Source organism: Pagrus major, chromosome 12 (assembly GCF_040436345.1).
Source record: "Pagrus major chromosome 12, Pma_NU_1.0".
In the NCBI taxonomy this organism is placed as follows: Eukaryota; Metazoa; Chordata; class Actinopteri; order Spariformes; family Sparidae; genus Pagrus; species Pagrus major.
Window position 1 is genome coordinate 5,126,899 of NC_133226.1, and position 26,437 is coordinate 5,153,335.

Below are 26,437 nucleotides of genomic sequence, written 5' to 3' on the forward strand. Positions count from 1 at the left end.
AAGCCTAAATAGCTTGGTGAGCTAGCCTCTCGTCCGTGAGCAGATGCCCGTTTCCTTCTGCGCAGTGATACGGTTGGCTCGTATCATGTAGTAGACAGAAAATAGTTCCTCAAGACAGCAACAAGAACAGCATCTTTTTCAGCACCGTGCATCAAGTCATAAGACTGAACCTGCAGTCATTTAGTGGTGATAAACAACACAATAAAATCAAATCATCAGTAGGCAGTCTGTTTACTGCTCCATATCTTGCCTTTGATTTACATCAGATCATAGATTTTTATCCACATCACCTCCTGTAATATGCTCCCTGGTCAGACACTTTAGTGACAAATTCAACCTCAGCACAGCTGCAGTGTGAGAGGGACCAGGACATGTGACATGTGAAATATGACATTGACATCAACCATCAGGTCACCAACCTGCTGTGCTGTACATGTGACCTTTTACTGATTGTAGAGTCAAGTTTTGCACATTGAATGTTTTCACACGGTGCATGAGTCAACACCACAGAGACATATTAAACTAGGAAATCAAGTCTGATATCGGATTGAGCTTGATTGAATTAAAGGAGACTGTTGGGCCTTAGCGGAGGTATGCGCTCTACTCAGTGTCAATCTGCCCTGCTTAACCATGATTTCAGCTCTCTGGATCTGTAATGACTAGACCATCAAAACAATGCAGAAGAAATCATAATCTCCATTGTGCTGTGGAAGATTAATAGATTTCTATCAAGATCTGCATCAGATTGTACTCACTCATAGATACCAGCCACATAAACACACCTGATTCTTTTCATCAAGATCCCTGCATTGTTCCCTTTAGAAATTAACCAAAATGTTCAAAAACATCCATCCTCCATCCAAGTTCTGTGGAAATCCACTCACAGATCCTCACTGGTGGAGGTAAGAATTACTGGGAGCATAAAACAACTGCACTCAGTGTCTATACTCATTGGAGAAAACTGCAATCAACTGGCAATTTGATATATTTGTATTATATCTCATATAAAACATGCACAGAAAAAAATAGCTGTCGTATCAAACATGGTTACAGTCTGGGTCACCAAATCCTTTGCAAAACTAATGTTGAGGCACACGCCTGTTTTTCTACTGTAAACAGCTATAAATCACCCTCACAGGCCTCCACGCCAACAGACCACACATTAAAGAAACAAAGAGCAGAGGTGTTTGTGTATTATCAGTCATAAATAACTCCTCTCCCCTTCTATCCATCCATCCATCTATCCTGTGCATCTCTGTGTGTGGTGAGATGTTCCACTCACAGCTGCTCTCCAGCTCTAAACACACACACACACACACATACACACATACACGCACACACACAGAGAGTCTCTGATCCAGCTGCTCGTTGCTCTCAGGAGACTCTCAGCCGTCGTTTAGTCTCATTTGCCGGCCTCACAGATCGACACTTTATTTTATTTCACTATTGATCACAAACACACTGCTGGGCTCACTTACACTGTGTGTGTGTTGATACATCAGCTTTGACAGCTGACAGTTTGTGTGTGTGTGTGTGTGTGTGTGTGTGTGTGTGTGTGTGTGTGTGTGGTTTCCATTATATGAACATTGTGAGTGTCAGGACCACCTGTTAGGACTATGACGTGATGCTCCTACAGGATTCCTTTAGTTATAGTTATCCACTGATTTTAATCCCACACACAGAAATAAATTACTTCATGTCATTTTTAAAGCTAAATTACAGTTGACAGTTTGGGTTTGAACGAGTCAAAAAATAGAGACCACTAAATTAATTTAACCTGAATCAAAAATAGTTCTTAGTTTTGGTACTTTTTACCACGTCTGAGTCCTCAGAATGATGCTGTCAAAGAATGAGGAGTAAGCTCAAATTTGAACATTAACTTCCAATAATTATGTATACATATGAATATATGACTGTACAATATATGTGTACAGAACAACGTGTGAAAACATATGTAATGTCTGTTTTCATATAACTTTGACACAAAACACAATATGACCTTATCAAACAACAATCTTTTTTTATTTTGTTGGGCGGTCACGTTAACAATGATAAGTTACCGTTGAATTGTGCCCTGCTCTGGGTAGTGACGTATTTCTCTCAGGGGGATCCAATGCACTTTCCATTCGCTGGCTCATTTGATGCATTTTCTTCTCTTTTTTTCTTTTTCATTTTCTGTTCTTTTTTCATATTCTGACCTTCTGCCCAGGTGCAGATTTCAGCAAAGTTACCACATTTATATAAAGTTTTGAGGGCAGAACTTAATCATAATAGAGTATATCCATAATATCACTATCTAAAAACCTATTCCAGGCAGTGTGTGTGTTTTTATAGTGAAAAACAGAGCGTAGAGAGGACACCTGGTGGGCTTTTCTTTTTGGGTAGAGTTACTTGGTTGTGAAAAGGGTCAAATGATTTGATCGACTCATGCAGCAGTCGACTCGGTGTTTGTTTAACAAGTTCTCATCAGGCATCATGCAGGAAAACCAGGGAGCTACGCGCTATATCTGTCAGTGACGTTAACCCTCTCCCCTCTCTGATGTGTCTAACATCAAACAGTATGCTGTCACACACACATACGCGCACACACACACTGAAACTGCGAGTGAAGTACAACAGCTGGTAACAGACACAGAACAGAACAGAGCTGTCACACCTACACTGCAGAGCTGACACACATACACACATGCACCGATATACGCACATAACACAGCCAAAACTTAAATACACTCACACCGATGCACTAACAAGTGATGCATCCGCACACACACACACACATGCACACACACACACAGAAGTAAACCAGCCTGGATCCATGAAATGTGGGAAAGCAAGCTGATATTTTTCATGTGTGTTTCCTTCATCGGAGCTCAGTTCTGCAGGACTTCTCTTGATTTCTTATCTGTGACAGATGAAGCAACAACTTCCTGGATCCCACAGGCCTTGAACTTTCATTGAATGAGAAAGAGATGCAGCCTAGGCCTTGGACATTTCAGAAAATGAAAGTGTGGCCTTAAAAAGAGCCGCAACACCAAAATATTCTCCGGAGTTTCATCCACACCAAAGTTAATATAGACACAAGTCAGAAATGTTTATTAAATTCCATTTAGCTGCTTCAGTTTCAGGGTCCTGGTATTTTTCATGCTGGCTCGCTGTCGTACTGTCATGGCTTACTGGGACACTTGAAAAGAACAGACCCATCGTTAATTTCATTATAACACCTGTGCTTTTCCTGCTCGAAAAAGTCAAAAATGTCTGGGAAGTCCAAACAACTGGGAAAGCTCCAATATGTTCGTCTAAATCTGGTAACTTATCTGTACACATTGATTCAGCAAAGGCCCTGAAAACATATATGTGAGAAGCCTACTTTTTTTCTCTCTAACTTGAAGTCTCAGTGAATAATGCATGGATCTTGCTGAACAAAATAAAGATATTAAGGTAGCTGGTATCTACAATTTGATGCAGATCTTGGTGAGCTTAAATTGTGGCTGGACAGATGTGTGCAGAAGTGCAGCACTGCTCGGGAATAAGAACGTCCGCTGTGTGAGTTTTATTTCTACACTCCTGTCTGTGTTTGTTCCTGGTTACAATGACTAAAATGTATCCATAACTGCAAAGTAAAGGCAGCTGGGACTGAGGCATGATGGGAGTGATCAGTTCAAGATGGCCCTGCAGGGAGGCCTATTTTTCATTCTTTTCATCTCTCTTTTCATCTCTGAATATATAAATCTATCTCTCCATCTATCATTCATTCACTTCCTGTCTCCTCCTTCTTTTTTTCCTTACTCCCGCTCTCTCCCTCCATCAGGTTTTGCCTCCTTCTGTTTTTTCCTTTCCTTCCAATATCTCTACATCAACCTTTTCCTTCTCCCTTTCCTTTATCATTCCTTCTTCTTCTCCTTCTCTCCCCTCTTATTCTCTCCCTCCCTGCTTCTTTCTTTCCCTTCTTACTTGACTCTCCCTTTCTATTTCCGTCCCTTCTACCTTTCCTTCTTTTATGCCTTTACTTATTAGCTTCTGTCTCCTTCCCTACGTCCACCCCCTCCCACCCAGCTTTTCTCCTCATGCATGTGTACCTCTCTCCTTCATTCTCCCCCTTCTCCTTCACTTTTCCCATCATTCCCTTCTTTATTCCCTACTTCCTTGTCTATTCTGTTTTATTCATCCCCTTCTTCCCCCTCCACTTGACTTAGTGTTTTCTCTTACCTTTTCATTTCTTACTACCTTTCCCTCCCTCTGCCACTTCTTTCCTTACCTATTTCCCCATCTTCCTCCCTCCCTGTCTTCCTCCTCCTCTCCCCTCCTCTCTTATTCTCTTCTCCTGTGTTCTTTCCTCCCCTTTTAACCTCTTTCATTCTCCACTTACCGGTCTCCCAGTTTTGCTTCCACCCGTCCTACCTTTCTCCATTTCCTCCTTCTAAACTCCTGTCTCCCCCCCCCATCCCTCACCCCCTCCTCGTTCTAATTGCGTGCAGGAAGCTGCCAGATATTGTGAGGTGTAATGTGCTGTCTGATTCCTCTCTTAGTGTTCTTAAATGATCGCTATTTATTTGTCAAGCCAAGCGTTGAACACTAATTAAGGAGAAATGCTTTGAACTGCCTTGTGTGTGTGTGTGTGTGTGTGTGTGTGTGTGTGTGTGTGTGTGTGTGTGTGTGCGTGTGTGTGTGTGCGTGTGTGTGTGTGTTGGTGTAAGGAGCAGTTAGAAGATGGAGGAAGTTGTCATTGGTGAGTCGATCCCTCGCTGTTTTGAGTGCTTGTGCAGATATGTGTGTGTGTGTGTGTGTGTGTGTGTGCGCTGCGATCTGTTCCTGCAGGTTTTTTTGCTCTGACATCACACACACGCACGCACGCACACACACACACACACACACACTCACACACACACACACACAGCAGCTGGTGTTCTAGAGATTCCAATACGCTGATTTGATTGGCTGTTTTCTTTTGTGTATTTGTGTTGTAATGACGATTCTGTGACTCGATTGGCCGTATCAGTCTTTAACTTTGATAGTGCCGGGTAATCAGCTCAGTCTGTATCTTGGATTTAATTGGCTTGCCATTAATTGCTGTCTTTGTTGACGATGTTATGCTAATTGTCTTTGTCACTTCTGACGGAATTGAACATTTAACCTCGGCAGTGGTAGTGCCTTGCTCAAGGGTACTGAACCTGTAATTGTACCAGTGATGCATCTTTCTTACCCCAAGGTTTGTAGTCAAAATCGTTGGTTCGTTTGGCATTTTTAATCAGTTTTGTAGTATTTAACTTATTGAAGTGCTCCACACTGTACATGGATTTGTCAGACTGTGTGAGACATTTGTAAATTTTCTTTGAACAGAGATGTAGAGCTGACACACTAACACTCCCCCTCAGCTGTCACTATGAGACAGTTAACCAATAACATAAAGAAAAAAAACAAACATTTTTGCATTTTTACTCCAGTTAATACCCCTTTTCAATGGTACCTTCATCCTGTCACATCCAGCAGATGGCATGGAATAACACGATAGAAAAAAGTTTTCAGTCATTGAAGAAGCTTACTGATAATGTTGTGTTTTAGGATCCCTTTCTACTTTTCTTTTCTTTTCTGTGATTAAAATTTAGCTGTCAATCAAATACACATTTATTTTATTGAGCCATTTGCTTTATTTCAAGTTAGCTGGAACTGTCCTTCTGCACTTCTTCAACATTAATGGGCACGGCCGGATTGCTTACTGGGAAGTTGAGGACACTGAGCCATATTGGGACTCTATGTTTATTCTGTGCCAATTAGTTTATAGTAATTTGGATAAACAAGCTGAAGTGACAAGAGTCTTTATTATTAAAAGAGATCCTCAACACCCCTCAGACATCTTGTTTTCTGTTGACCTACACCTTTTTAATGTCATCTTGCTGCAGTGTACTGGAGGGTGTGTCAGCACCCTGTGACATCACTGTTGGGTGTGGGTACAGGTAAAACAGAGAACACTCCAAGCTACGCAACAAATTGCTGAGGTTTTGATTTCCACCAAAAAGACCCATGTGAGCATTTTCTGATCTTGGAAGAAATTGTTCTGCCTCCTCTGCAGTTAAGGTTTCAACATAAAAATACTTTGTAAAGGTGAGGGAAAGATTAGAAAAGAAAAAACATACCGCTGACTGTAGAAAGCAGGAAATGAACCGCAGGTCAAACATCAAAGTCACACTTTCTAGTCCACACACCTGACAAAACGTCCAAATAATACATTAATGCAATCATGAAAGCAATGTTCGAATGAGACAAATTTCAAAACAAAGCAGCTGATCGTAACACAACTAAATCAATACAACCAATGATATCAACAAATGGTTCAAATGACCACATATATGCTCGCATTTAGGCGTTTGAACAGGCAACTCTTGTGCAGAAGGTCTCATTCACGTTTCGTTCTTGTCTCGGGGACCACTAATATGACTCTGTTGATAACGCCATCAATGAATCACTTTTGAGCTGCAGCAAAGTGATATAAACAGTCAAATTTAACCACAGATGTAATGAATATGTATAGCACAATTAATTAATTAGCTGATCAACACACAATTAATCTACACGAACCTCCATAATTAAAGCATTTATCAAGAAACAGTGTCAAACATTCTCAGTTTTATATCATTGTAAAGTCTTCTTTCATCTTAAGAACTTATGACAGGCATTTTTTTTACTACTTCTGTCACTGTTTTAGTTATTTAATAGAGTAAATGATTAATTGTATGTGCATAAAGTCTGATGTGTGATATGTGCTTACACCGTTCTGGCTCCGTGAGTCCGGTTTTATTCGTTGTCCCTGCTGGTTTTACTGTGTCTGGTAGCAGCCTCAGGGCCTCACTCCCTCAGGAGTGTGTGTGTGTGCGGATGTGTGTGTACGTATGTGTGTGTGTGTGTGTGTGTCAGCTGGAGCGAAGCTGGCATACAGGTGCGCCGCTGCCTCGCCAGCACTTCCTGGTAATTAATGACTTCTTCCTGCTTCTCTCTCTCCCCCTCTGTCTCTCATAGTTGGGATGAAATAAATTGATGACATCTGAGCGTTTGCTTTTTCAGTCACATGAGGACAGAGGGTTGAGTGGGAGAGGAACAAATTGGGGGGGTGGGGGGGTTGTTTTCTTCATAAGAAATGTCTTTTTTGTTGATTTTAAAGTTGCATTTTTTTTTTAAAGGAGTAGTGCAACATTTTGGCAAAAGTTTACGTAGCTTTCTTTCTGATAGTGAGATGAGAAGATACCGCTCTCATGTCTGTTTGTTCAGTACGAAGCTGGAGTCAGGAGGTGGTTAGCCTAGCTTAGCATGAAGCCTTGAAACTTTCCAAAGTTCGAGGACACACCTAAGCACTCAAAAGTTCACTAATTAACACAATATATCTTGTTTGTTTCATCATAACACAACCCTGTTTTAGGGGGACATACACCACAGTCAGTCAGCCGTCCGTCCTGCTCGTTTAAGCTCTTCTTTCCAAATTTTGTCTCTCTGTCTTTATGTCTCCATATATTTTTCTACTCAGTCTTCCATTTTTGTCTTTTGTTGTTCTCCATCTCTCTCTTCCTCAGACTTCTTGTTCTTTCTGCTTATTTTACCTCTCTCTCTCTCTCTCTCTCTCTCTCTCTCTCTCTCTCTCTCTCTCTCTCTCTCTCTCCCTGTGTCTCTCTCCCTCTCTCTCCCTGTGTCTCTCTCCCTGTGTCTTTCTCCCTGAGTCTCTCTCCCTCTCTCTGGTAATCTATCTTAGTTAATATCGTCTCTGTGAGCAGCTGGGTACCGAAGCCCAGTCAGCTCTGTGAGAAACAGACCTCTGGTCGTGTGTGTGTGTGTGTGTGTGTGTGTGTGTGTGTGTGTGTGTGTGTGTGTGTGTGTGTGTGTGTGTGTAAGAGAGAGAGAGACACACACACAAAAACACACACAAAAAGATAGAGAGAAAACAAGATAATGTAGCGAGTGAAACAGTGGCAACAGACAGAGCGAGGAGCAGAGAACCTGATAATTATCACAACAGTGTACAGCTGCAATTATACATATTTGATAGAAGATACATATAAATCTTTCTGTCGATCTCTGCAGAGCAGGGAGTTATGGGTAACCATAGCTCACACACGCGCCTCCCAAATCTCGACAACATATTGTGCGGGCCTGCATATCAAGCTGATTGGTCGGACAAATTTCCCACTGGGAGTGATATCCAAAATATGTCACGAGATGCTCAGTCTGTCCAGTGTAATCTGATTACCTTTCACTCACTCTGGAAATCATGAAAATCCAGTCTGAAGTATATTAGATGCAAAGTGCTGCCCAGCATCCTAACACAATACATTAAGATGTTGAACGTAGCGAACATTATACCTGCTAAACATCAGCTTCTTAGCAGTGTCATTAGCAGTGTGTTTGCAGACAGATGGCATGTATTACTGCTCTTTTTGACCGCGGCTGCTTCTTATTTAGTGGCACATTGTGCTGCTGCAATTTGAACAGGGACTAATTAACTTGGTATTTAACTTATCCTCATGTACCTCTAAGACCAGGTCTCTTAGAAAGAAATCACGTATGCTTTTTGGTCAATTTTCAACAGTTAGTCCGTCCAATTTCTTGTGTTTATGAGAAAGTTAAAGTGAATAATGTGAAATGAATTTTATGCATGAGGTGCGGTGCCCCTGCAAATATGTCAGGTAGATCTTGCATGTGAGGAGGCAAGCCCTGGTATTAAAACTGCTAAATAGCTCTCCATGAAAGAAAAGGTAACATTCATTTTTGTACTGTGAGCAACAATGTTACGGTCACTTGCCACTTTTATTGCGTAGGTTCCTAGCTTGGAGTTTGTCGTTGTTTCCTGTAGAAATGGGGATTTTGAAGACGCTAGAAGGGGAGGAGAACGCCGACAGAAATAGTCGGACAACAGCAGGATTCGCACAGTCTACATCTAATGAGTCAGGCATTGCATTATGGGAGATGTAGGATCTAGTGGCTCTGGAGCTTGACCCATACTCGGGACTAAATGTCAGGACATCTCGGCCTCTGCTGCTTCAATTTCAGCTGTTCTTTTCCTAACCTGTCTCACGTGAGCCGGCCAACCTTACAGAGCGAAAACACTAAATTGCTGGAATACCCCGAGCAACACCTCAAACTGACTTCAGTCTCACTTTAACCCTTGAGTCCAGAATGACTAAATTGTATGGAGCAGAAAGTGTGTAGTGAACTGAAATTGACAGAGAGTGAGACAAACAGGTAAAGAGACAGACAGACAGAGAGACAGACGGGTATTTTGTCTCCCCTCTAGTTGCCGGGGCGACCGGCCTGGCCTGGCTCGATGCTCGAGTGCGAAAAAGAAAAAACAAAGAAATGAACAGAAAAGAAAGAAAAAGCGCCACAATCAATGAGACCCTTTTTGTTTTAGTGGGAACCCCCTTTTACCCTTGACGACACACACACACACACTCACGCACACATGGACAGAGGAACAGGATGACTGAATTGGTGTGTGATTGTGTGTGTGTGCCTTTGTGTCTGACTCCCTCTCCCTCTGTGTGTGTGTGACTGACTTTATTTAAGACAAGGGCCCTTTTGTTTTAAGCCGGAGAATGGCTCTGAGACCGAGGCTGGCCCTGTAATTGGCCTACTTAGGCCCTGTTTAGCATGAGAAAGGCCTTCCTTGGCCCGGCAGTGCCAAGCTAACTCTTGTTTTCAGCCACAGAGAGGACGAACGCGCTGATCAGAATTCAGATTAGCCTCAAAAACATCCACCCCCCCTCCAAACACACTTCTCCACCCTCTGCTTTAAATACACTGCACACTAATTACTTAACGAGAAAGCTGGGGGGGAGAAAAAAATCTACCCTTTAACGGAGTAGTGGTGGAGTCTATTTAGAGGAGGTGGGGGAGGGTGGGGGTGTTGGCAGGTTCTTTTTCACCTCTTCCCTCCACGCTAACTTTTTGTGCCACTTTAAAAAAAAAAAATGACCCTGTCCTCCATCCTTCTCTCTCTCTTTTATTCTCGCGTTCCCTTCTCTCCGAATCAGCCCAGACGCCACTTGTTGCTGCCGAATCATTGAACTTAATTAGCGGGACAATGTGTGAGCGGTTTGCTAAGTTTGAGCCGTAAACAGAGTCACAGTTAGAGAAGGGGAAAAAACGGCGGAGAGGAGAAGTTAGACTCTGAGCTGTGGAGCTGTGAGATGAACGTCTCCACGCTGAGCAGCATGAGGTCGCTCTCATGGAGGTAAATACCATCACAATCATGGTTTAATTTATCATCATCAGCTTGGTTTGAGGTGTCTGAGGTAGGCTACCTGTCTGTCTGTCTGTCTGTCTGTCTGTCTGTCTGACTCACATTCAGTTTCATTATCTTTCATTTATCTTTCCTCCAAAAACAAATTGTAAATGATTTTTTTTATTTTAATTTTGGAAGTAGGAGTGCATTTTCAAACAACAAATTGGAAATTCAACTTTTCTATTTTAATGTTGTCATACATAATGTTCACACAGAAAATGAAATTTCAGTTTGATTATTTTTTTAAAATTTAAATATTGGCAGACCTGGACTTCCATATATTTACATATTTAGGCCAGTAATACATGAAAAAAAACACTAAACTAAGGGTTAGGGGTAAACTAAGACACACATGCTGGAACAAAACATACGCACTGTTACAATGATTATCAACCATCAACATTCTGTTACTGTGGTGTATACGACAATATACGACTGTTAGTGATGACGGGGAAGATTCTAACATATGCAACATAATACCACCACAGTTCGTCAGATTGTCACGAAATATAATCTACATGATTCAGGTACATGGACACAAAATTTAAAATTGTGTTTGTGACTCAGCACGACAAACAGTACATTTATGAAGAATTACGGAGTTGCATGGAAGTGGTCGGGGTGGATGGTGGCTGAACAAAGTTCACATCCAGTCTGGTGAGGATTAGACAACAAAAGCACTTTGGTAAAGTTTAGGAAAAGAGTATCATTTCAGTTATATGTTAAATAAAATCAGTTTAGGATTTGTGTACATGGACCCAAATTTAGCATTTGAAACATTTGATTCACTTTAAAATGGATAGTCCTTGATAACATTCCTTCACTATTTAAAAAAACTGTTGTGATACTGGGTCGGCATATAACGTTAGGAAGCGTCTGTGTTGTTGGATGGCTCAGAACAGTTGTATGGTTGCAGAGTGGGTATGATAGGGTTAAAAACATTGTGTACTGTCAGTATAACTCTTGAATATAACTCGAACTGTAATATTTAGTGCCAATTCAAATATATTGTGACTTTCAAAAATATCTGAGTCAACTACAACTTTGATATTAACATAAACACTATTTACAAGACTGAAGCTGTTGTTATAGTAACTCCCATTATAATGTGAAATCAGCATTATTCTTAGCGTTCCATTCATGTTTCAGGTCAATGTGCCGTAACTGTGCTGACATTTGAATATCTGCAGTCTCCCAGTTTTGCTCCATATAAAAGCTTTTTGCCAATTCTTCTTTCCTCAACTTATCAGCAATCAATATCCTGACTTTCCTCAATATTCCACCATTTGTCAGTATATTAAATACTTACATTCATTCTTCAACAGTCTGACAGCCTCTAACATTAACAACGTTCCAACTGTGTTCCGCATCCTGATAAGTATTCCAGGTTTATTTAATAGAACTGTCTTCCATATACCGCCATACTTTAGCTGAACAAATGACGGCTCCGCGTAACATTCAGATCTGCATCATTCCGCTTATTCTCAATCAACATCAATATTCTGTTTGCTCTCAACATTCTAACGACTGGTCATATTTCAGATACCTTCCATGTTCTCTAATCAATATTCTGATAGTATTCAGTATTGTTAGAAGCACGCAGAACTTTCCTTAACATTCTCATTGTGCTGAAAATTCAGACAAGTATTCTGGATAGTTTTTTTTAATGATGATTCCCAATTTTCTCTCTTGTCAACATTTGTTTGCATTCAAAATCCCAAATTATCCTCAACATTCCAGCTTTAGCTCGACATGCTAACTGTGCTGACACAATTTTCTTCATTCCAGTTTATTGCAACGTTTGCAGTGCTTTTGTAACAGTCCTCTACATTTCAAGTGTTATCAATATTCCAGTATTGTCTTTTATTCTAACTGTTCTAATTTCTTTTCTAATAACGCTACATTTTCCACACTCCAACTTGCCTCAACAGAAACGTCAGTATCCTGGCTATGTTGAATATTTTAGATGTTTTCCAAAAGTTTTGCAACGACATTCTAGTAGCAATTATTATTAACAGCCATCATCATGCTGAACTTCCAATCATCTTGGTTGCCCCCTTCGGATTACCTTGTCAACATTTTGACTGATTTCAATAGTCAGGTGATATTATTTACCGTACCATAAATTACTAGATCGCCAAATGCGTATTAATCCACTCCTGAAAATAGTCCCCGACAAATGCGCTATTTGCTCCTGTTTGAGTAACATTTAACTACAGTGCCCAGCTGTTTTAGGAATATGTTTTATTATATAATTCTGACATGTTTTACTTGTCTCTAGCACTTGATCCAGCCTAGATCATCATTATTTTGCTGTCTTTGTCATCTCTAATCCCAGTTTATTGCAAGTCCAAATATATAATAGACTGGCGTATTACCATACAGTCCTCATTTCTCAGAAATGTTCCTGTTTTCTTTGTGAGGAATAGTGCGCCTTCCTGGTTCTTGAGTCACAAGGTCACATGATTAACATCCCTCTCTCTCTCTCTCTCTCTGTGCTTCTGTGTCTGTCTGTCTCATTGTCTCTCGACCAGTCGATACTGGGTGGCGAGTTGGGTTTGGGGAGTCCTAGCGCGGCGTCGCCAACCAAGCCGGCTGGTCAGTACTACCAGCACTACAGCTCCAACCCGCGGAGGAGAGCACTGCCTATGGACACCATGGGTGAGACACTGCTAACACACTCACATTATACAAACACTATAAAAACACAGAGAGACACTGTGACATTCAGATGAACAACGTGGTCATTAAACTGCTTTCTCAACAATGACATCAACTATGTTAATTTGAGTTTGGCCTATTCATAAATACTACTACTACTACTACTAATAATAATAATAATAATAATAATAATATAACAATGTACACTCAGTTGTGATTTTATTAGGTACACCTAGCTCAATGTAATACATTCTAATACAAAAGTCCTGTAATAATCCTCCCTCAAGGTTCAAATGTTTGATGTAACTTTATGGTCCATTGATATAAATGGGGTGGACAAAATATGAGAAACATCTTTGGTATAACATTTGTATAACACACTATAATTAAATTGCACCATACAATACAGCTTCTCATATACAATAAAGCTGAAATGCTAACCTTCATGAGGGAAGGCTTTATTGTAGGGTTGTTGTAATAGACTGCATTCAGTTTACCTCGACGGACCTAATGAACTGACCACTGCATAATAAAAACACATTAGTCTAAATGTATTTGTCTTCCTTAGTTTTAAATTAGTTTTAGAAATCTCCGTCGCCCCCATCAGAATGTCAAGCGACCCCACGTGGGGCCCCAAGTGGGTTTGGGGTCAGAATTGAAACGCTTGCTTGGGGGTGTTGAAGTTTTCTGTTTTTTTGCTCACTTAATGGACATCAACTTTCCCTTCCAAAAAAAAAGTAGGAAAAAAATCTTTTAGAAGAATTTTCCAACATTAAGTGCCATTATCTGAACAACAACAATGGCCCTGTTCTGCGTTTTTTTAGGATACACACAACGTGGATCGATCTGTTTTGTTTTTCAAAATTATTATTATTATCGCTTTCTGGCAAATTTTCATTATTTATTTATTTGTTATTTAAATCTTTAAAGCCCAAATCATTTTTTTGATTTAAAAAAAGAAAATCTTCTGTTGATCAGTCTGAAACCAAATATAACCATCTGAAAATGAACCTAATTAAATTGCATCCTGGTGTTCAGGTTATGAACATTTGTAACATTTGTCTTTTTTAGGTTTTAGGTATGAATACAAATACTGAGTTATCATCAAATACAATCTCAATATTCTCATTTTTAGACTGAAGGACACAGCTGAAATAAAGGCACATCAGTCAGACTTCAATCTCCTGCCTTCATTTACATCCCTGTATCCAAACAGAAACTTTTCTCAGTGACCTTGCTGAAACATTTTTAACCTGGACTGATCCAGCCGCCGATCACAGCCGCTCTGTGTTGTCGGAGGCGCGGTTGTTCTTTTTAGAAGGCCGAGCATTGTGAGTGTGTGCTCTTGTGTCTGCGTGACCATCCTGTTTGTCTGCATATGTGCGTTTCGAAAGGGGACTTTAAGAAAAAAAAATACAGGGAAGTCTTTTAGTGAGCAGGACAATAGTGGCCACGGTGTAGCCTTGGTTGCGTTAGCCTTGGGAGGACACAAACACACATACAACAACTCTGGGCCAATTTCCAAAATAAAAAAAAAAGCGCACTCTTTCATTTTTCCATCAAAGTCTCACCTTCCCAGTTGATAGAGCGCTCCCTCGCTCTCCTTGAGAGAAACCCTGAAAACTAATATAAACATGTCAAAAGCTGCCCTCTCTCCTTTTATCAAACCGACCAGAAAAAAAACTCAACCCGGTCCTTTTTGTGTTCTGTCTTTTGATTTTCTGCATCTTATTGTGTCACGCTTGGTGCAGTGAAAGCACTCTTTGTAAATTTATCGACGCCGGTGGGAAAAGTGGCCTCGCTCTCTCCTCTCCGGCTGATCGATTAAATCCTAACAAATCAAACCAGAAGCTCCTGTTTAAAAGGAAATAAAAGTGGCCCGTTAAACCCTTATGTATTGTTTTGTTGCTTTCTTTCTCTTTCAGAGGTTCACACAAAAAAAGTGCGAAAGGTCCCTCCCGGCTTGCCGTCCTCAGTAAGTGATGATATGCCTTTTTTTTTTTTATCATTTCGATGGTATCATTGCTGCTTCAAGTGTGTGTCGCTGACGAGAAAGGCTGCTGACGCTCCTGCATGTTTGAAATGACTGAGCTGGTTTTTAGTAGCAGAAGAAACGCGAAGTTGGAGAAAAGCAGCACACGTTGCCATGTTTGGTGAATAAATCGAGATGAAGATTACGCTGCTGTCGGAGCTGAGCTGGACACCAACAGCTGTCGGCTTTTTATTGTTGCTTTCTGTTTTGGGGACTGGAAGAATAAATGATCTGACTTTAAAGAAAGACACCTATTGTGCTAAATCTATTGGTATAAATGCTTTGTGAAATGATTGACAGCACAGAGCTAGTGAAATTGATTTAAAAAGGGTGAAAAGAAAATAACATTATGATATACTTGGTTTGCAATGCTCAGTTTTATCAGTGATTCGGTTGGATCTATCCGGCTTAAACTGTCCCCAGTCGATCTGCTCGGCTGCTGGTTGGTTTATTTTGCTGGTTTGAATGGACAGAAGTCCCAAAAAGCATGAAGGTGGAGAAAAGCTGCACACGTTGCCAGGTTTTGTGAATCTGAGCAGATGAAGATGACGCTGCTGTCAGTTAACGTTTTCAGGAATCAGCTGAAAGAGTAAAAAAATCAAACATTAAATAAATAAAGAATACTTGACTCAACAAAAAAAAGATAAAGTAAAACTAACTAATGAACTGGTTTAACTTCATGTCCCCCTATTTAACCTTTATGATCTGTATGCAAGGATGTTATAAATCATTTATAACACACTGCAATGTAGTTGTACACACTTATAAGGATATGCATCAGTGTTTATTAACAATTATAGAAAATACATTTTATATTATTATTACTTCATTTTGGGGAGAAATGATAGTGAAACACATCTGCTTACAACTACATTAAAATGTGTTATAAAGCTTTAATTAAAATGTTTATATAGTACTTATAAATATGGACTAGAGGGATGTAAAGTTCAGTCTTTTTTTATTTGCATGATGGCCATGTTCCCAATTATTGATTAATTAGTAGATTCATTGATTAGGTGTTAGGATTTGGGGGATTTTGGCATTTTAGATTGAAACCCTCACCAGTCGACGTGCTCGGCTGCTGTTTGGAGGCTTTGAGGATTAAACACAGCCTCTCGTTTAGTCGTTCGGGGAGGAAGGAACAGGAACATCCATCCGTCAAACAGTGAAAACGCAGATGAAACGATTTGACATAAAGTTAATCGCTCATTGTTTTAAGCCATTCACTGCACCAAACACCAAATGTTTGCTAGTTACAGCTCGTCACACGAGAGGATTTGCTGCTCTTCTCTGTTTTATGTCATCGTAAGCTCGACGTCTTTGGACTGACTTGATGAAGAACAATGAACCTTTTTTAGACTAAAATCATTAACTAAAATAGTCATTATTTGTAGCCCTAGATCATCTATGAATCAAGGTATTTCTGTAAAGGATTTTCTGTCTGTGGGAAATCCAACAATAAAAATGCACGATCAGAAGATATCACTATCTGATCAGTTTTCAGTATTTGTGGTTCCTCTTGAGCTGCTTGAATTGAGCCCAGCTTTTGTTATGAGGCCTGCAGCTCAGCTGTGTGTTTGCAGCAGAATGATTGCTGATGTTTCGAGGTTCAGTCTTTTTTTTGACCTTTTGGTGTTCAACTTGCTGCTTTATGTGCAGGTTTTAGTTTAACATGTTGAAATGTCATACAACTTGAGAATTTATTGGTGGATTAAGCTGAGTTTATGACTCCTGAAATTAGCTGATCAATCAGTTACATCATGCTGCTGTTTTAATTACTTAAATCCGGTGATAATTCAGCTTCTCATATGTGATGTTTTGCTGTTATTTGTGTCAGATCAATCTATATTCGGTTGCCAATTGGTGATGATACAAAATAAGTAGGAAGCGGATGTGCTCATATCCATATCCATATGAAAACTGATAATAGAAATGATCTGTAGTGGCAGCTCTAGTGCTCATTAGATTTATTTCTAATTTTGACTTTGAGTTGTTTTACATGTGGAGAGGTTTTTTTTTCTGATGCTGACCTCATTAATCGCCAGTTAACGATGGCTGAATGTACGGCGTGTCAGCCGCCTCTTTGGCTCGGCAGGAGTCCGCCTTTCTGTGGCCTCGGCCCGCTTTGTCCACGCTTCTCCTCTCTTTCCTCCACCTCTGTGTGTCAACCAGCCCGGGGAGGGAGGGGGAGGATCGGGGAGAGAGTGGAAGGAGGAAAGAAGGGAAACCAGAAGAGGAGAGGAGAGGTGTTAGAAAAAGAAAAAGCAGGGAGGAAGCGCTGTTTGTTTGACGGGTTGATGTTGTTTTTCATCTTTTGTGTGTGTGAAGTGGAAGGATGAGATGTTTCCTGTGGAGGAGGGAGACATGATGTCAACAATAGGGACTGTTGGTTTATTTTAATATGAATTTAACTCCCAGAGCTGGAAGTAACTTGCATTTATACATATAACTATTTATTTGTGTACTGAATTGTGTAATAGTCTGTTAATTAAAAAAGGTATTACTACATTTATCCGACTCTCACTTTATAGATTTACATTTTACAACATATTCAACATTAGATTTAAAAAAAATAAATTGATCCCTCAGTAAACTCACTATTCTCCAGTCCTTTCTGTGATGTAATCTGACCCCTGATGGACAAAAGAGACAAGTGCACCATGACCCGTCTAGACTACAAGGTTTATGGCCATCTTTCTTGTGAGGAAGGAAAATCATGAGTTCCTTTTGTAGTGCTAAACATTACTTCCACAAATTGTTTGGGATGATTGTTGTTTTTTCAATTTTACTGTGTTCATTGGTCACATAAATCTGCGTTACACTTTTAATTGATCAATTTATCATGTGCGGAGAGCCTTAAACATGCAGTTTGTTTCTGGTGGTAAGTCCTGTGGTGAGTCAGAGGCTAAGCTGAACTAAAACACACTGACATACTTAGCATTTTGATAGCTATCTTATAGCTCACATCTGGCTGTTTGTGGCAACACACAGATGTTTCAGTATTTAACTAAATCCACCATCCTGATCTCAGCCCGTCCTTATCAGAAAAACAACTTTATATGGGAACTGTGCAAGCAGCTTATTGCGACCCGTACTTACATTTCTTGTTAGGCGGCGACTTCTAGTGGCCGTAGTAATTATGACGGGAGCAAAGGAGGAAGTCAGGCAAAGTAGTGCAAAGAGCAGTTAAGTCCTCATAGGGAGGATGTCTGGGTAGACGTCTGACTAAATTAAACATTAAATTTGACCCAGGAGACAGCTGTACATGTCAACACTGAGTTATTTTAACTTACTAACGCAGTAAAGTTATATCACATACAGTACATTGCTACCTAGAGAATTTAAGTTGCATAAGTAAGCACTTATTTTAACCCAAACCACAATGTTTTACTGAACCTAACCAAACTGCAACCACACCATGAAGGTCCAGTACGCCTGTTGCTGGTACGCTGCAATTGTCATGTTGTTTTAGGGGTAGTGGTGTATGTCGATTTGGGAGTCACTGGAAATCATCCTATTCAGTTATTCAGGTATGTCCTGAGTGTTGTAGAAGCCTAAGTATAACTGCAGGTAGGATGCAGGGTGTGAAGACCAGTCTCTGAACTTAACCTTGACTACCACCCTACCACTGCTGTGCTATTTAAGACCGTAACACTTCAATCTGACTGACTAACCAATCCAGTTGTAAAAGTCCTGGTGTCGACAGTCTTGTGATCCAGGGTTTGGATCTCTGTACTCGCGTCGCCTTCATGTCTGCTGCACTCGGAGCCGTCTCCTCTCTCTCTGCTCTAACCCTCTCTGTTTCCACCTCTGTGATGTGAGTAATCCTGCCCGCTTCCTCCCGCTCACATCAAGAGAGGAGGAACGAGGAGAGGACCCGCTGCCTGTGAAATAGAGAGTTGACTGCAGGAAAATAAATTCAGTGTGCGTTGGCACGAGTATCAGCTGTAAGAGAGAGCAGAAACTGTACCAAGAGCTTTGTAGCTGTACGTGTCGTTTTTTAAAAAAATGGTTTCTGTTTTTGTCTTTGAATAGCATCGGCGCAGGTTCTGACGTGTCACGAGTTGGTTTCAGCATCGAGGCCTCGTTTGGAGCTTTGGCATTTATTCTGAAAAAGCATCAGATTGCTGACAGGTGTTCATTTTCATAATCACTTTTGGTTTGGTTTAATGTTCAGTTTTTCTTAGTTCTAAACTTTGCCTAGGACTAAAACACTGTAGAGCTGGACCTTATAGCAATAGTATCTATTCTTCATTATATCTTCTGTATTCTGTGATTGTTGTCCGTCCATTCATGGTTACAGTGCAAACATGAACAGCAGGCAGCTGATGAAATATAAGTTTTAATAGTGCGGCAACATTTAAAGAAACATCGCTGAAAATAGGAACAGTTGTGGCAAGAATGCATCATATTCATCCCAAATTACATTTTTTATTTATTCTTTTTAAATTATAAAATTAAAACATTTTACCACTTGTATTCCCCCTCTGGATTACCATGGCCAAACAATTTCATGATAGCGATATAATCAGAATATCTAAATACAATTTCAAGAAAACATATGTTATCAGTCAAAATTCATTTTTAATCCTGTTGACTGTGTGTTGTGTTTCTTTTTTGGCAAATGGATTACACCTAATATACAAGTGTAGAGAGTCTGTAGCCATAACTGTACAAAAGCATACAAAAAGAACAACTACACTCAGTGAATAATAAAAAGGAAAGTGTATTAATAACACAATATCAATATTTCTTTTTTTTTCATCACAGTTATTGCCAATACCCTCACCATAATTAGAATGACAGTGATAACAAGCTTATACTGTTGAAAACCACATTTTTTTTTACATTACTTTGTCCTGTAAACATGGTTCTTCTCTCAACAATTTCAATATAGGGGCTATTTCTTACCAAAGACTTTCCTGTTTTGCTTGACTGAAAATACCTGAATAACCTGTCATAACACCTGGTGTGTGTGTGTGCTTTTAAAGTAAATGATACAGTCTTCTGGAGAGATCCTTTTGTTGTCTGCAGAGAGCAGCAGTGGTGTTTAATAGTGGTTGTGTTTAAGATCAATAGAAAGACACTACATGAATGCAACAATGGATGTTGATTTTTAGTTTTTTTTTATTGCAGTCCGTCTCTCGTTGGTACTCAAAACTATAGAAAACGATCACATATGAAATTGAGTGTCAGTGCCGTGCTGTAAGGATTAAACTTGTAACCCTGTCAGCTGCTTGTTTTTGACTCAGATCAGCCCCGTGAAGATTTTTCTAAGTTTTCAGTTTGTTTTTTTAAGACTCAGCATTCTGGTGTCTGGTCAGAGATTCGTGCTCCTCTCGGAAATGCTGTGTGCTTTTTTTCTCCTTTTTTTTTCTCCTCCGGATGGTCCGGCCTCCAAACCTGCTGCCAACAGCGACGACGATGAGGCTGAAACGTGTTTTCATTTCTGCTCTCAGCAGCCGACTGAGCTGTTTGTCGTCGTATTTTTTCATCTGTTTACTGCAGAAAATGTCATCCTTTGCTGATTTTATGTAAGAATTTCTTTTGTTTACTGAGTTTGAGGTCTGTGTTTTTAAAAATGGCTTTGGGGATTTTTTTTTAAAAGAAAGAAAATATTTCAAGAAAATATTCCAAATGTACCTCTGAAGGGATGATAAAACTGATCGGAGCTTTGAATGGCAGTGCGACATTGATCTTACCTGGATACTCAACACTGTCACTGATTCAGTATTTTGGATATATCTGGGATGGATCAATTTCATCAATCACTTCCAGCAGCTGTTAAATGTGAAATAGCTGCACTTCCTGATCTATGTTTGAGTCATTTTGTTTCTCATTTATTTACTCTTTCTGCTCTTCTCTGGTTCATGCCTCTTTATTTTGATGAAAATCCCGATGTTAGTATTATTTGAGGTATTATTACGGTCTAAGAGCAGTCACATTAATCCAGAGTCTTATTGATTTGAATTTAACCAATGCTGCTCACTATAATATTTACAACACATTTAAATTATACTGGTAAGCTCTGAATGTTATAATGTAAAATACCTATTACATTACCTTATAATTTAATGTTTTGAACATGTACTTACCTATAATATGTATTTTGATAAGAGGTATAATTTCAGATTGTCACTGTATTCACTAAGCTCTTAAATATATATGTGTTTTAATAATGATGCTATCAATCAATTGTTGAAAAGAGTCTCAAGTAAGATTTATTTTGTAATTAAAAAATACAGGATGTGGGAGCATTTACATCGAAACTGGACATATTATATTATACATATACTTATTAGCATTGTTGTTACAAAACCTGACTGGATGTCATCTCTGAAATGAATATAAAACAATTACAACAACACAATAGGATCAACTAAACTGAAAACAAAAAAAAAGTCAAATTTTAGAAGAACAGAGTGACAGAGAGAGCGAGAGTAAAGAAGAAATATATCAGACAAGAGTGAAGGAGCAAATATGTAAAATATGTTATCTGGATGATGATGAACTAGCTGGACGTCATAGATTTACAGATGATCAAACACTTTAAGACTGAATGTAACTGCTCACATGAAATAACACACACACACACACACACACACACACACACACACACACACACAACATGCCCTGTCTGCACCTGCTCTGAGTACAAATACAGCTTCACAGAGGAATGTCTGTAATGTAAGTCTGTGTGTGTTTGTGTGTGTGTGTGTGTGTGCGTGTGTGTGTGTGTGTGTGTGTGTGTGTAACGGTTCTTTGGCAACACACAGAGGCCCAAAACAAAAGTTTTCTTCGTGAGAAAGCTGGCTGGTAAACAGTGTGCACTCTGCAGACACACACGTCTGGACCAAACGTGAGGACCCTCATTGAGAAAATTCAAACCCCGACCCAACCTTAAAGGATGGGTCGGGATGTTTTCACATGCGTCTTTATACAATTGTCACTCATCACATTCAGAGAGTGCTCGCTCTGAGCTAAAAAAACATTCCAAAGTTCAGCAGAGGCTAACATGGCTAAGTTAGTTTGTTTATGGTGCAGAATTCCATCTTTGTGTTTCACTGGACAGTGTTTCCTTGCTGAGCTGTGGCTGAAGAAGATGTCCTTTTATTTGAATTGTTGGCTAACAGACACAGGTGAAGGCTTTTTGTCCCTCATTTCTCGCAGCGGAACCTCACTACTAACCTAAACCGTAACCCTTAAACCATGTCTTAACCCTCAGACAGCTACCTATAGAAGTGAGGATGAAATGTACTCATTTTCCAAAAATGTCCTCACTATCAAAGTTTGAATTACTTTAACCACGAAATGCAGGAGTTAGTTGTTTAATCATGAAGGAAGATAGATGCAGTGTCTGGATTCAGAACAGTTTCGTTTCTATCTCACTGTGTTCATGCTGCCAGGTGTGTTCAGACAGGAAGTGAAGCGAATGTTCACCTCAAGTTACTCACATGAGTTTGAACACAGGATCCTTTGTGTTTATTGACTCCTGAAAGCCAGAATTTCTATACATTACCAAAAAAAACTGCCAAGCGACAGAAGGTGTCATGGGGTGTGTATTTGTGTTCAGTGTTTAGGGTCGGACCACAATCTGTTGTGACTCCAGGTGTTTACTCCTCCAGAAGCTCTGGCTCTGCCCTTGGCTCTCTTGTCTAGAGCTCCCCACCACTCAGCACCTGTCAGTCGGCCATTAGCAGCTGGCTTTGCTTTTCGCTTCACGCGGGACTCTCTACACTACACTCTACAAAGCTTCACGATAAAGGCAACTTTTTTTAAAAAGAATTACTTAAATGCGTGAATGACACTTATTCCTGTTATTCGCATCTTGTATTCGAGTCATTCATGTCGCAAACGGATTTAGTTTGTGTGTAGTCACTTGGTTTGACTTAGTTAGTAGTGGTAATTAAAGTTGTAGAAATGAACGGGTGGCCACTAGGGGGCAGAAACAGCATCTGTGTCGCATTCACTCATCGGCACGTCCGGTGTGCACATGACGCGATGCTCCGCGACACCGTCGTCGTCTGTTACACTTCATCTGATGACGTTAGCGGAAAAAACATTTGAGTTTTAATTTTGAGTTTATTGGTTGTGGGTGACTCGATATTTAGCGCCAAGTTCATCTTTTTGAATTTGTTTATTTAAAATTATAGCGCTTCATTGAACTTGCTGCATCAACTCACACTTTCTCTGCTCAATTCAAATAGATTTTAAGAGCCATTTCAGCAGCGTCTGACAGCCTCCTACACACTGAACCACTTCTTATCCTTTTCTTTGCTTGTTCTGTTGACTTTATTGGATCTTAAGGTGGTATTTCTGCTCCAAATTTTGATGCTTTAATCATATTAGTGTCACTTATTTTTCAGCCTCCCTGGATTCCCACTGCATTTACACTTGTTCTGATGAATTTAGAAAGATTTCAGTTGTCACTCTGGTGTGCTCAAACTTGTTTTCCTTGCTGTTGTGTTGCTGCCCTCCCGTACGCTCCAGCTCGCGAACACACTTTCAGTTAAGGCAAAAAGTCTTGTCTGTTTTCTTTCATCTCCGTTCCACATCCACTGCGGGCGATGGGTCTTTTCTTTTAATTAATTCATTTCTTTTTTTTCTCCCTCCTCCCTCTCGTCTCCCTGCGCAGCAAGTTTGTTATTGTTGTTTGTCAAATTTAGTTTGCTGAGTTGATGATTTACTTTGAGAAACAATTAAACGTCACTTGAGAGGAGAGCGTGGGATGTCTTTGTAATCAAAAGGAAATTAGGCATCAGTTGCTAACATTAGCAGGTTGCAGAGTGCCGTCTCGCTGTTGTTTTTCTTTGTTGGTGTTGGGAGTATAACAGCTTTTTTTTCCTTTAGATATCATTGTTTTGGTTAATTTGTTGTTCAGGCTGATAGAGTCTCCGGCTCGTCCTCAGAGCTTTGCTAATGCTGACAGAATAAACAACTAAACACACACATATATATCAAGATTATCCCCAAAAATGGCTCTAATGAAACCATGAAAATGAAGCCATTAAAGGAAATAGAAATAAAATGATAAAAGTGTCAGCACGAGCGTGTTTAATGTTCATTTTTTAGTCTGTTTAATGCTTTTTCCTTTTTCTTTTTTTAATTCTGCACACACACACACACACACACACACACACACACACACACACACACATGCTCTCCCTCTCTGCCACAGTGACACTGGATCTCGCCATTAAGCTGGATTGTTGTACCAAGTGAGGTTTTACATGTGAAGATGATTACATATGAAATAATTCCACGACAAGTTCTAGATGTAATTGACAAAAAGTTTTTACATATATATATCTTATATATATAATATATCTTAATATTCACGACTTTAAATGAGTTTACTCAGTATATATAAATCAGAATCCAGAACAATAAAATAAATACAGATATTTCTATATAAAATTCCAAACTTTAATATTTACACCGTGTACAACATTATAAGTTATATACATTTTTTTGATTGAATGTTTTTATTTATTACTCCCAGTCTAAACCTGAACATATAAAAAAGACATAAATAAAGCTTTTATTATCAATATTTCCAGGATATGAAAATGAAGCTCTTTCCTCTTAAATTATGCAAAAAATGATCAATAATCTTCAAGTATTTCTACAGGAGCTAGTTTTGAAATGTCACATTTTTGAAGGGTGAAGATTATGTGTTTTAATTTGTGCTTATCAATGTTGGGGAAAATCAGACAAGATATATTGTACATTTGTACCAGAATGTGTGAAATGTAGAGAATGTAGAGTAGAAGTGTCCAGTTTAGTCTATGAAGTTCCCCAAGTTCACTTTAAAACTGGTACATTTTACAGCAAAGTTTATTATTTAATATCCTTCACAAACTCTGAATGTCAGGCTCAAATTCTACTTTACATACGTCACAAGGTGAAACAAAACACACAATGTACAGGATCCAGATTGTAAAAAAATGTCTATAAAATTCTACTTTTCCTCATCATGTCATCTTCCCAATGCACTGTCATTTTGAATTCTTATAAGTTATCCATTTATCAGCTCTGAAACACAGAGATAGAATTGTGTTAAAGTGTCTATGAGCACGATTTCACTTTCAAAATGCCAGACAGACATAAAATCATATTTTACCTGAAGCTCATCATTTAGTATTTTAGTTTGAATCTAGAGGATCCATCAGCTGCCTACCAGCACCAGCCTTTAAAAAAACAGACCTTGACTTCCTTTGATATTTGTCATTTAAAGAAGGAATCCTGGGTTTTTTTCTAAGATCTCCTTTTTGAAACCAGACCCCAAAAAGGTGGAATATTTTCAAACCGGGAACCGATTAAATCCTCTCAGCGATCTGACCGGGTCGATCTGCTCCCGTCTCTGGCTACTTCCTGCTCTCTCTCCCTCTCTCTCCCTCTCTCTCTCCCTCTCTCGCCCTCTCCTCGGCTCAGATGTGGTTTTGTTTAAAGTCGACAGCGTTAATTAAATTAAGCCAGGTCTTGCAGAAGGCACAGTAGGAGAGCCGGCGGTTCCCGGTGGGCCGCGGGTGGAGGAGGGATGGGGGGGCGGAGGTTGGTGTGGTGGTAGTGGTGTTGGTGGGGGGGGGGGTTCAGTGAAGCTGTTTGGTGAGCCATGCTGCCCCCTTCAGGAGGCCCCAGGTACCACAGAGGAGCCACAGACCCCGTCAGCCAGCTACTGTGGGGGTCTGTTAACTGTTTCTGCTTCCTGCACTTTCCTACATGCTGCTGTTCATCCTCGTGCTGGTGTTTACTTTGGCTTTGAGTTATTCATCAAAAATAAACTTTTTGTGTTCTTCTGATTATACTTTAAAATAGTACAAATGATAGTTTATTATGAAATACAGTATGTAAATTACGGCCCAGAGAATATTGGGACAGCAGAAGACTTGGATAAGTCGTTGTCTACACTGGCAGTGTGTGTGTGTGTGTGTGTGTGTGTGTGTGTGAGAGAGAGCGTGTTCTCCAATGTTTCCTACAAATGAAATACTTCATACACTTACACACACACACACACACACACACACACACACACACACACACACACACACACACAATAAATGTGTCAAATGAAAAAAAATTAGGAAATTAGGAAAATAAAAGGAAAAACTCATTAATTTTCTTGTAAATCAACGTTGAGACTGAGCATGTGTCTCCAGTTCAGAGTCTCCCAAAGAGATTAAAAAAGAACATAACCCGACAAATGTTTACACAATAAAATCCTCTAATTCGGTACGTCAGCCTTTTGCTTTAGAGCCCCAAACTCTTGGAGTGATCTACAAAACACACTTAAAATCAGTCGGCCCACAACCTATTGACAATTTAAAATCCAGCCTCTGTGCTTCATGGTGCAACTGTTTTAGCTGATTTTCATGTGTTTGACTTTTTTTTAACTAGTTTTTTAACTAGACATCATTGTAAATGAGGGCCACTTCGCAGGTTCTTCATGTTTGAATAAAGGTTTAAATGAAAATCTCCAT

The 26,437-nt window shown here is 39.7% G+C and overlaps 1 protein-coding gene across 1 annotated transcript in view; it reads left to right on the top strand.

Annotated features, from left to right (window-relative positions):
* Positions 1–26,437, top strand: part of LOC141005823 (transcription factor 4-like) — a 232,452-nt gene that overhangs the window by 123,085 nt on the left and 82,930 nt on the right. The window contains 2 exon segments of the mRNA XM_073477860.1: positions 12,799–12,925; positions 14,851–14,900. Of these exon segments, the coding sequence (XP_073333961.1) occupies positions 12,799–12,925; positions 14,851–14,900 (177 nt within the window).